Source organism: Canis lupus, chromosome 20, assembly GCF_011100685.1.
Source record: "Canis lupus familiaris isolate Mischka breed German Shepherd chromosome 20, alternate assembly UU_Cfam_GSD_1.0, whole genome shotgun sequence".
NCBI lineage: Eukaryota > Metazoa > Chordata > Mammalia > Carnivora > Canidae > Canis > Canis lupus.
In genome coordinates this window covers 58,388,152-58,400,072 of record NC_049241.1, presented here as the reverse complement: position 1 = coordinate 58,400,072, position 11,921 = coordinate 58,388,152, and the positions used below count along the sequence as shown (strand labels likewise).

At 69.3% G+C, this 11,921-nt stretch overlaps 1 protein-coding gene across 2 annotated transcripts; it reads right to left on the bottom strand.

Annotated features, from left to right (window-relative positions):
• Positions 1-47: 47 nt before the first annotated feature.
• POLRMT (RNA polymerase mitochondrial) lies at positions 48-11,710 on the bottom strand. 2 transcript variants are annotated; one of them, XM_038568067.1, is made up of 21 exons: positions 11,621-11,710; positions 11,183-11,281; positions 8,800-9,389; positions 6,440-6,570; positions 6,137-6,329; positions 5,315-5,464; positions 5,007-5,171; positions 4,766-4,936; positions 4,369-4,593; positions 3,393-4,181; positions 2,957-3,079; positions 2,560-2,682; positions 2,124-2,303; positions 1,915-2,001; positions 1,721-1,834; positions 1,579-1,631; positions 1,367-1,465; positions 640-712; positions 424-515; positions 266-336; positions 48-185 (listed from the first exon to the last, which is right to left on the bottom strand). In XM_038568067.1, the coding sequence occupies exons 1-21, from the start codon at positions 11,706-11,708 to the stop codon at positions 136-138; spliced, it is 3,666 nt and encodes a 1,221-aa protein (XP_038423995.1). In that variant the 5' UTR covers positions 11,709-11,710; the 3' UTR covers positions 48-135. The 2 variants fall into 2 exon arrangements, with proteins under 2 accessions (XP_038423995.1, XP_038423993.1); XM_038568065.1 differs by lacking the exons at positions 11,183-11,281; positions 11,621-11,710 and having other exon boundaries at positions 8,800-10,993.
• Between the last annotated feature and the right edge of the window lie 211 nt (positions 11,711-11,921).

Below are 11,921 nucleotides of genomic sequence, written 5' to 3'. Positions count from 1 at the left end.
CGCCGTCCGGGCGCGCAGGTGCCCCAAGAGCGACAGAAGACACTCGGTCCCACGGGTGGCAACAGAGCTTTATTTACACTATGGTACAGGGCGGGCTCCCGCGCGGCACCTGCCTGGGGACCGCCGTGGGCTGCGTCAGCTGAAGAAGTAAGTGGAGTGCTTCACCTGCTCCAGGTCGAAGGCCCCTGCGGAGCAGAGCGCACACCGGGTGTCGCGGAGGCCGTGGGCAGGGGCACCCCGGCGTGCACTCCCGGGCCACACTCACCTGTCTCCGGCACCGCCTTCAGCGTGTCCTGCAGCTTGCTAATCCACGAGTCCTTAGGGTGCTTCAGGGACCTGGAGCAAGGCCAGGTGGGCGTGAGGCCCAGGGGGCGGGTGGGGCGGGTGGGGGCCGGGGCAGGGTCAGGGTGGGGGGTACTTCACCTGGAGCTGCAACAGAATCGCTCCACCAGGAACCTGGACAGGTTGTGCAGGATGGGCTGGCTGTGCAGGTGGACAAACTGCTCGCGGCACACCTGGGGGAGGGGACGGTGGGACTGGGCCTGGGCCTCCGAGGTCAGGTGGGGTCACGCCCCCTGCCCAGCCCTGCCGTGGTGGCAGGTTGGAGGCCGACAGGTGCCTGCGGCCACCGGGGCTCACCTGGTTCATGACCGCCACGTCAGCCGCGTGGGTCCAGAAGCAGTCGTGCACGGACACGAAAGTCAGGCCCTTCCTACAGCAGCGTCAGGGTCTCCTGTGAGGGGAGGGCCGCACCCCCGCTCCCCCGCCCCCGCCCCGTGTCCTCACTGCTCTTGGGCTCAGCACGTAGGTATAGGTGCAAAGTTCCCTTAGGAAGAACACTGGGGCCATGCGTTGCCCCCACCCCTGCTGCCATGGGCACCCCCCCCGGGCCCTGGGCACCCACAGGGAACTGACAGACGGACGCGACCCCAAACCCCAGGCCTCTCTACTGCCCTGCTGGCTGCCCCCGAGGGGCTCAGGACAAACCCGGATGCCTATGCCTCCCCTTACAAGGGCGCCCCCCAGTTGTCAGAGCTGTCCACAGCCAGCACTCACCTGGGTGGGACCTAGGCAAGGGTCACTGAGAGCACCTGCACCCTCCCTCCAGGCCCAGCCCACTCCCCCCCCTTCACACCTCACCGCCGCAGGGCCTTTGCACTGGCTCACACAATCCCCTTTCTGGGCACCAGGTCCAACACCTCACACAGTTAGGGTCCTAACCCTGTCCGACCTGGCCTCACAACCTCCCGTCACTCCACGGGCCCCCACTGTGTCCCCAACACCCAGACCAGGGCCCGCACGCAGCAGCTGACAAACAGGTGCGGGGGGCACACGGCCTGCGAGGCCCGCCAGACTCAGGGCCCACCTGTAGCAGTGCAGGGCTGTGAGCATCATGTGCGAGGAGTCCAGCGAGTGGATGAAGTTCGGGGGGAAGCCGTTCTTCTGCTTCAGCGTGTTAGGCTTCCTGGGGACACAGGACACTCAGGGGTCTGGGGGGCCGACCTGGGGCAGTCCCTCGGCCAGGCTCGCCGCCCCCTGGCTGGCAACCCCCCCCCCCCGGCACCCCCCAGCACTCACTGGGTCGTGTCCCCACTATTGCTGAACGTGAGGCTCTGGATGCCACCACCGATCTGCAGGGTCGGGAGAGGAGGGTCAGGGAGGGGAGGGTCGTGAGTCCCACCCGACAAGCACAGGGGTGGGGCGGCGAGGGTGGACGTACCATCACTTTGGAGTCCCGGTGATAGGGCTGGATGATGGGGATGCCCAGGGGTGTCACCCACTCCACGGCCGAGCCCGTCTGCGCGATGAGCCGGGCGCTCTCGGTCAACCAGTGCTGTGGACGCAGGGCAGGGGCTCAGGGCAGGGCCCAGTCGGGTGGCCTGGTGGGCCCAGGGAGGGGACAGGAGGACACACCTGGATGGCCCGGGTACCCGAGAACATCTCCTGGAGGCTGTTGAACACCTGGCGCACCAGGTAGTGGGAAGCCTCCCACACGAACTCCTGGAGGGAGCAGGGTGGTCAGCCGGGCACTGGGGGGCAGAGCCAGGACGGCCTCCCCACCCCACCTCGGGCCACCTGCTGCCCCGCCGCCAGGGGCCGGGGGCAAGGGGCAGCGGGCGCACCTGGGGGAAGTTGCTGAGCTCCCGCAGGCGCCTCTCGATCTGCAGGCGGCCCCCGTAGCGGGTGACCCCGTACACCACGGTCATCACCGTCTGCTTGACCACCTTGCGGCTGATGAAGCCCTCGAGCACCTGGGCGACCCGCACGCCCCGCTGGGCGTCCTGCCTGCGGAACACCTCGACCTGGGCGGGCGTCTGGGGTCAGCAGGCAGGTGTGCAGACCCGGCGTCTCCCTCCCGCCCAGCAGCTCCCCTGCGAGGCCCCTCTTCTTCCCAAGGGCTCCAGGTTCCCTCCTATGACACCTCGCTCAGGGAAGCCCACCCTGACCACCCGGCCCCATCACGGGGGGAAAGAGACCACAGGCTCCGCCAACGCAGGCGGTCGGAGGACGGAGACGCCAGTGGGCTCTGCGGACGGAGGTGGGGGACGTGGCGCCCACCTGTGCAGCCACCCCGCTGTACACGTCCTGCGGAAAGTCCGAGGGCAGCAGGTTGACCGAGGCTGCGCCGATGCTGTCGCGGCCCAGGGCGGCGTAGTGCTGCAGGCCGTTACAGGAGCCGTCCTGGCCGACGGGAGAGGGAGGGGCCCGGGCAGGGCTGGTGACAGGGACCCCGGGAACGAGCCACAGCTCCAGGGCTCCCCAGGGCGCAGCACGCGCCACCCGACGCCGGACCCGAAAGCCGAGAGGCAGGACAGTGCGCCTGAATGAGGCCACGCAGCAAGGCTGGCCGGGCCCCTCACGGGGACACCAGGAGACACAAGGTGGGGTCTGCAGGAGCCACACACGCACAGCTCCTCTAGCCGAGCCCGCCACACCAGGGTACCCAGCCGCTCACCTGGTGAACCGGGAAATGAGACACGAAGGCCGTGGGGTCGGGGGAGCGCACGGCCCGAGCGATCTCCATGCAGCAAGCCAGGGCTTGCCAGGGCTCGTCCACCTCCATCCACCACTTCCGGCCCTGAGGGAGGGCACAGTGGGGCTCGGGCCGGCCCAGCTGGGGCCGGGGGCCTAGGACAGAGCCCCCGGGGCGGCGGGGGGCGACAGGGAGATGGGAGCAGTCCCCAGAGAGTGGCCAGGGGATGGGGAAGGGCCTGGGAAGGGGACCCAGGATGACCGAAAGGAAGGACAAGGCCAGGAGCCCAGGGCCAGCCGACGGGAGGCTGCGGGGGGGGGGGGGGGGGGGGGGGGGGGGGGGGAGGGCTGCCTGCTCCAGGCATGGCTCGGGGTGTCAGGAGGGCACAGGGCCCCGGCCGCCCCCTCCCCGCCCCTACCGTCATGGGCCGGTCGGCAGAGTCCAGGATGTCGTCCATCACCTCGTCGGCGAAGACCAGGCGTGCCTGCAGCGGCTCGTGCTTCTTGAGCCCCGTGAGGTTCACCAGGTGGATCTTGAGCCAGTCGAGGCCGTGGGGGCCGAGCGGGCGGCCCTGGGCAAACTCCAGCAGGGCGCGTGCCAGGTCACTGCCCAGGTGGTTGAAGTGCGGCGGGCAGGGGTAGGTGCGGCCGCGGAAGTCCATGTTGTGCGGCAGCCAGAAGACGCGGTGCCGCAGGTGCTGGGCCAGCGACAGGCGGTAGAGCGCGTCGGAGCGCAGGCTGTGCATCTCCCGGGCCACCTTCAGGCAGCGGGCCAGCTCCCGCCGCACCTCGGCCTTCTGCGTGGGCGAAGCGTCGGGGGGCAGGCGGCCCTCTGGCGGCCGGGGCGCCTCAGAGGGCGGGGCCGGCACGCCCAGGCGGGGGCAGCCCTTGGCGGCGAAGAGCTCCAGGACCAGGTCCAGCACGCGGCCGTTAACGCGCCAGGCGCAGTTGCCCAGCTGCGTGAGGGCGTCCAGCGCGCCGTGCAGCTCGGCGGGCGGGCAGCTGTCCAGCAGGCGCTGGTGCTGCATGGTGCCCTCCAACGAGCGCATGAGCTTGGTGGGGCTGAGCAGGAAGGCGCCCGTGTGCGGCGACGTCCAGGGCAGCGGCGGGCACAGCATGGGCACCTCGGCCGCCTCGAAGATCAGCGTGTGCTCTGCGGCGGCGGCCAGCAGCTCTGTGAAGGCGGGGTGTGGCTTCAGGATCCCGATCTGGGGGCGAGGCAGAGGCAAACGTGGCTCCAGGGCCCAGTCGTGCCCAAGGATGCACAGCGAGTGGACACCGCCCAGCGTCCCGTCGGGCACCCCAGCCCCGAGGCTGTGATTTCAACAGGCCCCGCCGTGGCCCAGGGGTCCCCAGCCTCCTCTCCGGTCCCCGACGCACCCTGAAGCAGCCTACCTGGCGGAAGCTGCGGAAGGAGTACACGTGGTACAGCACGGGGATGAGCGTGCAGGCGCCCTGTGGGGCGGCCAGGCTGCCCGGTATCCGCACGGTCTCCACCAGCAGCTCGGCCAGCCTCTTGCCCAGCTCCACCAGCACCGGCAAGGGCCAGGGCTGCTCGTGGGGGGCCTCAGGTGGCCCCAGCGCCTCCCAGTACTGCCGGGGCAGGTGGGGTGCTGCCACCTGGGGGGGACAGTGGGTCAAGCCCTGGGGGGCTGGGCCCAGAGCTTACTGCCCCTGGCCACCCCCGAGGGCAGGGCGACAGCCATCCCGGCGCAAGAGGGCAGGGCCCGGAGGCAGACCCAGCTGCCCCAGGGAGGGAGGGGAGCAGGGACGCCCGGGTGCCGGGCCTCACCTGGGTGTCTGAGGCCAGCAGGTGCAGGTAGCGGTAGTAGCGCTGCTGCAGAGCCTGCACCTGGCTGCTGAGCTGCTTCCTCTGCACCATGTGCCGGTTGAAGACGCGCATGCCCAGCTGCTGTGCCAGGGAGAGGAGCGACTCTCCCTGCGGGGGCAGCACCTGCAAGGTCTGGGGGCGGCACCGTGAGCCCCAGCCCCACCCCCCGCCCCCCACAACCCCAACATCCCCGGGGCCCCACCTGCAGCAGCAGCTCGGCCATCTCCTCCTCAGTCAGCACGCACAGGAACGGGAAGAGCGAGGGGCGGCCCGTGCGGGCGGCGCGGGCCTCACTGGCCTTCATGTCCTGCAGCCCCAGGCACAGCGCCTGTGCCCACTCGGTGCGCAGCTGCTTCAGGGTCTCCCGCTGCGGGGGACGGATGCAGGAGTCACCACCACACGCGCTCTAGGCCCCCGGGGGCAGGGACCCGAGCTTACAGGCACCCTGGAAGGGGCACCCTGAGCCGCGGGGCCAGGTGGGCACGCAGCCTACCCCAGCCAGGGCCTCACCGCCTGCAGGACCTCCTTGGTCAGCACCCGGGCCTTCTCCACGGACTCCACAGGCACGGTGGTGGCCATCTCCACGCGCAGCTGCTCTTGGAAGAGGCTCTGCAGCTTCTCCAGGGGCAGGTGCAGCTTCGGGTACGACACGGGTTCGCTCTGCGGGCGCCGACAGGCAGGCGGTGAGGCTGAGAGCTGCTGCTCGTCCCACCTTCCGTGCCCCCCACCCGCCTGCCCCAGCACTGGCCTGGCCTCCCCGGGCAGCCCGGAGACAGTTCAAGTCCCTGGATGCTGGTATTTTCTTTTCAAACTCGGGACCGTGTGAACACGTGACCCACCCAACAACAGATCGATTAAAAACAGCACGATCTGGGGATCCCTGGGTGGCGCAGCGGTTTGGGGCCTGCCTTGGGCCCAGGGCGTGATCCTGGAGACCCGGGATCGAGTCCCACATCGGGCTCCCTGCATGGAGCCTGCTTCTCCCTCTGCCTGTGTTTCTGCCTCTCTCTCTATCATAAGTAAATAAAAATTAAAAAAAAAAAAACAGCACGACCGACACGAGAACCCTGAAGAGGGCCTGCGGGGCGGCGTGTGCCCACCTGGGGCTCCAGGCCACGCAGGCTCGGGCCCTGGCCACCGGCTCTGCCTGGAGCAGCACAGCTGTGCCCCTCCCGGCGTCCAGAGGGTCAGGGCCCCGCTGGGCACCCGGATGCGCCCAGTCTGGCTGGGCCGGCCTCTAAGGAGCAGGGAGGGCGCCCCCGAGAGGCAGGGGCTCTGAGAGGAGGACAGGGATGGGCCCAGGCCCCCAAAGACCCCGCTGGGCCTGCTCACCGTGGCGTAGATCTCCCGGAGCAGCGGCGAGGTGTTGACCTGGGGCGGGCACTGGGGTGGCGGCGGGGGCCTGAAGGTGGGCTGCACCTTGCGCACCGCCCTCAGAACCAGGGCCCGCTCCTCCTGGCACAGCGGCACGGAGGTGAACAGCTCCTGCAGCTTCAGCCCGTCCTGGCCCATCTGGTTCAGGCACCTGCGGGGGACCCAATGCCAGGTGGCCGTGGGGGGTGGGGGGCGGGCCCCCGGCAGGCCCAGGCTGGACGCTTCCCCCGTCGCTGCGGGTCGGCCCTGGTGCCCACCCACCTCTGGATGGTGGCGGTGCTCTGGTCCAGGCGTCCCATGCACTGCAGGGCAGCCGCGTAGGACAACAGGTCTGGGGTGAGGCCCGCGTCTTTCACCATGAAGAACACGTACAGCAGCTCTTTGTAGGAACCCTGGGGAGACCAGGCTGGGTGAGGGCCTGGGGGGCCGGCCTGCCCCCTCGGGACCTCTCTCCACAGCCAACAAATCAGGCAGGAACACGAGCTAGCCAGACAGCGCCCCGAGCGCCCTCCGAGGGCGGTGCTGCCCGCAGGGACACGGCGGCAGGGGCGGGGGGCTGGCTTCCGAGGGGACCATGTTAACACCTTGCTCTCGTGGACGAGAACACGCACGACGTCAGCCCCGCTGCGAGAGGCTCCCCAGCGCTCCGCAGAGAACCCCGTGCGTGTCGGTCTCTGATCCGCGGTCCCGTCACGCCAGCACCTGGGCCATCCATTCCCCCAAGACCCCTGCCTCGTGTGAGCGGCGTGCACGTCGGCAGCCGTGTCCGGGGAGCGGCCAACGCCCCCGCACACATGGGGCCTAGCAGTGCCGCCCCAGGGCCTCTGGAGACCATGAAGTGCCGCATCCCACCCCCGGTCCCGCCGCCCACATCTCAGAGGTGCCACCACCAGAGACCACGGCGCCAGCAACCGGGTTCTGAGGGGCTTGTCCCGGCCACCCTGGATGGGCTGCAGTCACCAGCACGCACGGCCACTCCGGGGTCTCCAGCTCTGCCGGGGCCCAGGGGCCATGCGCGGCTGGTGTGCATGAGGAGCGTTTACAAGGGTCGGGGTTCTACCGGGCGCCGCTGTCAATCCCACGTTCATGAAATAAGGCCACCGACACGAGGACACACCCTTCTGAAGTTCGCGTGCCCTCTCGCCCGGGTCCTCAACACGTGTGGTCAGAGCCCTAAATCAGCTCCGTCAGTCTCCCCGAGAATCCAGTAGGTTCCATACTTTACAGATGGGAAACTCGGGAGGCGAGAGTGCTGCAGGCCAACAGGGGACACGCGGCACAGACAGGACTCACACCGGGGTCTGGGGACAGCCAAGCCCATCACACACGTGGGCCGCCCAGAAACAAGGACTCACAGAGCCAACGATGGCTGTGAAGTCCGTGCCTATTGGGGGGGGCTGGAGCAGGTGGACTAGTGACACCCCCAAGTTCAGGACAGAGGCTCTGCTGGAAACAGGGTCTTTGTTGCCATAACCAGTGAGGAAGAGGCCGCGTGCACGTGGCGAGGTGGCCACATGACCTCAGACACAGACCTGGAGGGACGTGGCCACACCTCCAGGAGTGGGAGGAGCAGGAAGGACCCTCCGTGGAGGGTGGCTCAGCGGTGGGGCGTCTGCCTTCAGCTGAGGGCGTGACCCTGGGGTCCTGGGATCGAGTCCTGCATCTGGCTCCCCACAAGGAGCCTGGTTCTCCCTCTGCCTGTGCCTCTGTCCCTGTCTCTGTCTCTCAGGAATAAATACGTAGAACATATACGTGAGAAAGAAAAAACAAGGAATCTCCAGTGCCTGCAACCACCCAGACCATGGTCACTTGTGGCAGGGGCCGCAGGAAGCTCTCGCAGGGGCTCTTGGCAGGAACGTCCCGCTAAAACAGGGCTCCTTCCTGGGGGACCTGGACGGCTGTGACCTTGCACGGAGGGCACGACCCCTCTGTGCACCCCCAGAGACAAGTGTGGGCCAGAAACCGCCTGTGACAGGCAGTCGTGGACACTGGGCATCTCCGCGGCCCATCGCGGCCCATCGGAGTCTGATGCAGACGTGGGAGTCTCGGTAGCTCCTGGGCCTGCCGCCCGGGCCATGAGGGTGCAGCGCGGTGTCCAGAGAGCCCACCCTCCTGTGCCCGCACCCGCGTCCTCACCACTGCCTCCTTCACGGGCCTGAGAGCAGGGCTGCCGGCGCACAGCACGGAGGAGGGGCCCCCTGGACGCAACACTGTCCCGAGCACACAGGAGAGGTCAGGGGTGCTCGCAGGGACACGGCGCGTGGGAGCAGAGCCCGGAGGGAAGCGCGCAGCCACCAGCGCCCACGTGCCCATGTGCAAGAGGAAAGGAAGCGTCCTGACGGAAAGACCCGCCCTGCCCTCCGGAGTCGCCGTGCGGAGGGAGGGGGGAGGCCTCCAGGGTCCGGCAGCCCTGGCGCCAGGAGAAAAATGCCAGAACCGGAGATTTCTTCCTTCCCTTGGCCGTTGGCACTTCCCCCAAGGGCCACGCCCGCTGCGCCCGAGAACCGTCAAGGCGGCCACGGCGGCCAGAGCAGCGCTCGGACGCGGGCTGCGGGGACCCAGTGGCGCCGCCACAGTAGAGGGGATGGAAGCCCCGCCGACACCCCCCGGGCCCCGCTCACCTTGCGGGCCCAGCCCAGCAGGACGACGTTGTACATGGCCAGCGTGAGCTGCTGCTGCTGCCGGGCCCGGCTGTGGTGCGTGACCAGCACGTGGTGGGCGAGCGGCAGGTGGCCAGTGCGCAGGCAGCAGTCCAGGAAGGCCAGGAGCCGGTGCTGCTGGACCTCCAGGCGCGCCAAGGCGGCCCCGGCCTGGGGGGCCTGCTCGGCCTTGCGGCTCGGCTCGCGCGGGGTCTTGTGCAGCAGGCGCACCAGCTTCTCCTCCCAGCGGCTGTGGGGCTCCCGGGGCTCCCCGAGCTCCAGGTGGCAGGCCAGCCTGGCGTCCAGCAGGCGGGGCAGCACCCGCAGGGCGCGCTCACACGCCTCCGGCTGCGCGTGCCCCTGCAGCTTCACATCCAGCCGCTGCTTGCGCTTCTGCAGCGTCCACTTCTCCTCGTCTAGTTTCTGGGCCCAGCGGCCGCTTGTCCGCCCGGCCGCGCCCTCGGCCCTGCGCTGGGTCTTCCCGGGGGCCCGCAGCCGGGCCACGCCGACCCTCTTCACCGTCACCTCGGACACGCACTCGGCCTGCAGCTGCCGCACCCGCGCCTCGAGCACTGTGGGAGCAAAGGGCAGGGGCGTCAGGGGCGTCTGCCCGAGGGGCGCGGCCCCTGCTCCTGAGGCTTTGGCTCCACGACTCTGGTGACAACTGCCTCGGGCGTCCCGATGTTCAGGCACACGCACCCACTCAGCCCCTGTCCGCCTGAGCCTCTCCAGCCCAACTCCCCAACAAGCTGCTGGTGTCCCCCCAAAGCCCACTCCTCCATCTCTCCCTCCCCGGCAGGGGCGTCCCCGCAGGTGCTCAGCCAGAAACCCAGGGTCGTCCCGGCCTCTCTCCGTCCACATCCAGCCTGTCAGCACGCCCTCGGGGGTGCACCTCTGCTTTCAAATCCATCCAGGTGCCTGGAACCCTCGTGGTGCACTCTGCTGCAGCCCCAGTGGCCTCAGGGCCTTTGCACGTGCTGTGCCTGATGGCTACACGTGGTTGGGCAAAGGTTCCGGTGCTGGCCCTTGGCACAGCCACTGTATAGCTGGTGGGAGTCCCAAGCGCATCAACACCGGGCCTCGTTCTAGGTCTTTCTGTCGGAGACGCCTCACTTCACACATACTGTTAATTCGCGACCGCTGAAGCCACAGCCAACAGCACTGCAGCTCACTCCCGCACAAACACCTATTTTCTCCCGGAGGCACCTCACTGCCTTCCTGAGCGCAGAACACCACAAAGCACCGCTGTGCTTAGGGGCCGCTCCGAACACCAAAATCACCAACAAAAGTGCAAAAATGCAAAAACAGGGCGCCTGGGTAGCTTAGCCTGCTGAGAGTCCGACCCTTGATTTCGGCTCAGGTGGTAACCTGAGGGTTGTGAGATCGGACCCCATGTCAGCTCCGCGCTCGGCGAGGAGTCTGCTTGAGACTCCCTCTCCCTCTGCCCCTCCCCACCGCTCCTGTGCTCTCCCTCCAAGGAACAGACCGTTTAAGTTAAAACGACCTGGCAGCACTAAACGTACCTTGGAGAGAGCGCCCGTCTGCGGTACGTGTGAAACGAGAGGTAACAAGAGGACAGCGTGCGACCTGGGCCTCCCTCGGCAGGGGGAAGGCGTGTCACACCACGTGCCTCCCAAGGAACCACGAAGGCACCCGATACTGATTTCAGGGCCGTGTGTGAACTCTGCGACCGCTCTCAAGGACCCACCGTGCCTCTCCCACGGGACTGCAGCCGACCGGGGAGCCGGTCTCGCTCACCGAGCAGGGGCTCAGCAAAGATTTGCCGAAGCGGAGTGGGAAGTCAGGGTGACCTTGGCCCTCCGCACGCGTGCCAGCACCCGGGACACGTGTGCTGAGGCCACAGGCTGGAGCAGGGCCGTGGCACAGGCCACAGGGACCTCGGTCCTGGGGGGTTGGCGGTGGGGGGGGTGCTGCAAACTAACAGGACTCCCAGATTCAGACTTCCAGAACCTTCCTACGGGTGAACGACACATGGCCTAGTCTTTGCTTTAAGGACATCAGGGAGCAGGTGAGGGAGGAAAGGCCGCTGACCGGGGAGGGTGTCACTCTGCTTCTGCACGTCTGGACTCTCCTGAAGCCGCGGTTCTCGTTTTAGAGGCGCCTCCACCCCAGGCCTGGCTGGGCCGGGCTGGGCCGGGTCCGGGAGACACAGGCCCCCGCCTCCTCTGGAGGCGCCAGGGCTGCCCGGGGCTTCCAGGTCAGGAAGACGGGAGGACCCCCCCCCCCCCCCGCCCCGCCCCTGCAGGAGCCCCGGCCCAGGAGCCAGCCGGGGCGCACGGTCGGTCCGGGGTTCGGGTCCTGGCGGCCCAGCCTCCCTCGAGGAGGCCCCGGGGGTCGCGCTCACCCTCCAGCAGCTCCGCGAGGCCCCAGTCCTTCCGGCGGTCCTGCTCGCGGGGGCTGGCGGTCGAGCTCGCCCCGCGGCCCACGACGCCACGGAGGGTCCCTGCGGGCGACACGCGGAGGCTGCGGGGGCGGGTCCTCGCAGGTCAGGGGTCCGCGGCCCCACGCGGGGAAGAAGCCCGGAGGCCAAGGGTCACGGGGGCCCCGAGCTCGCGCCCCCCGGGCTGCAGGCGCGGCGCAGGGGTCAAGCGCCCCGGGCCCCGAGGGCGGGGTCGGCGGCTCCAGGCGTCAAACGGCCCCGTCGGGGGCCCGGGGGCGTGGCGCGGTCGGGGGGGGGGGCGCTCCCCAGAACAGGGCCCCGGGCCCCCGGGCAGGCGTGGGCGCTGGCTCCCGGGGCCTGGGGCGAAGGCCGCGGCGTCGCGCCCGGGGCTCCCCGCGTTACCTTCCTCGGCGGCGAGGCCGGGGCGGCCCGCGGGCCACAGGGCCCTCCGGAGGCCGGACGCACCGTGGCCCCAGCGCAGCGCCGACATGCCGCCCGCCGCACCGCCCGCGCCGCCCGCACTGCGCCTGCGCCGCCCGCGCCTGCCGGGAGTTGTAGTTCCGCGGCCTATGGCGGCTGTGACGGGACCACGCAGCGGGAGGAGGCTGCCGGAACCACAATTCCCAGGGAGCAGCGGGGCCGCGGAGCCTCGGAGGCATGCGCCGGCGGAGCTCTCTGATTGGCTCTTCCGTCTGTCTCGGAG

Excerpts from the sequence above, each read along its gene's own strand:
- POLRMT (XM_038568065.1), bottom strand. The coding sequence starts at position 9,678 with ATGTGGACGGAGAGAGGCCGGGACGACCCTGGGTTTCTGGCTGAGCAC. Across the intron at positions 2,304-2,559 it reads ACAGCGGGGTGGCTGCACAG|GTCGAGGTGTTCCGCAGGCA; the intron begins GTGGGCGCCACG and ends ACGCCCGCCCAG. Across the intron at positions 1,632-1,720 it reads ACCGGGACTCCAAAGTGATG|ATCGGTGGTGGCATCCAGAG; the intron begins GTACGTCCACCC and ends CCGACCCTGCAG.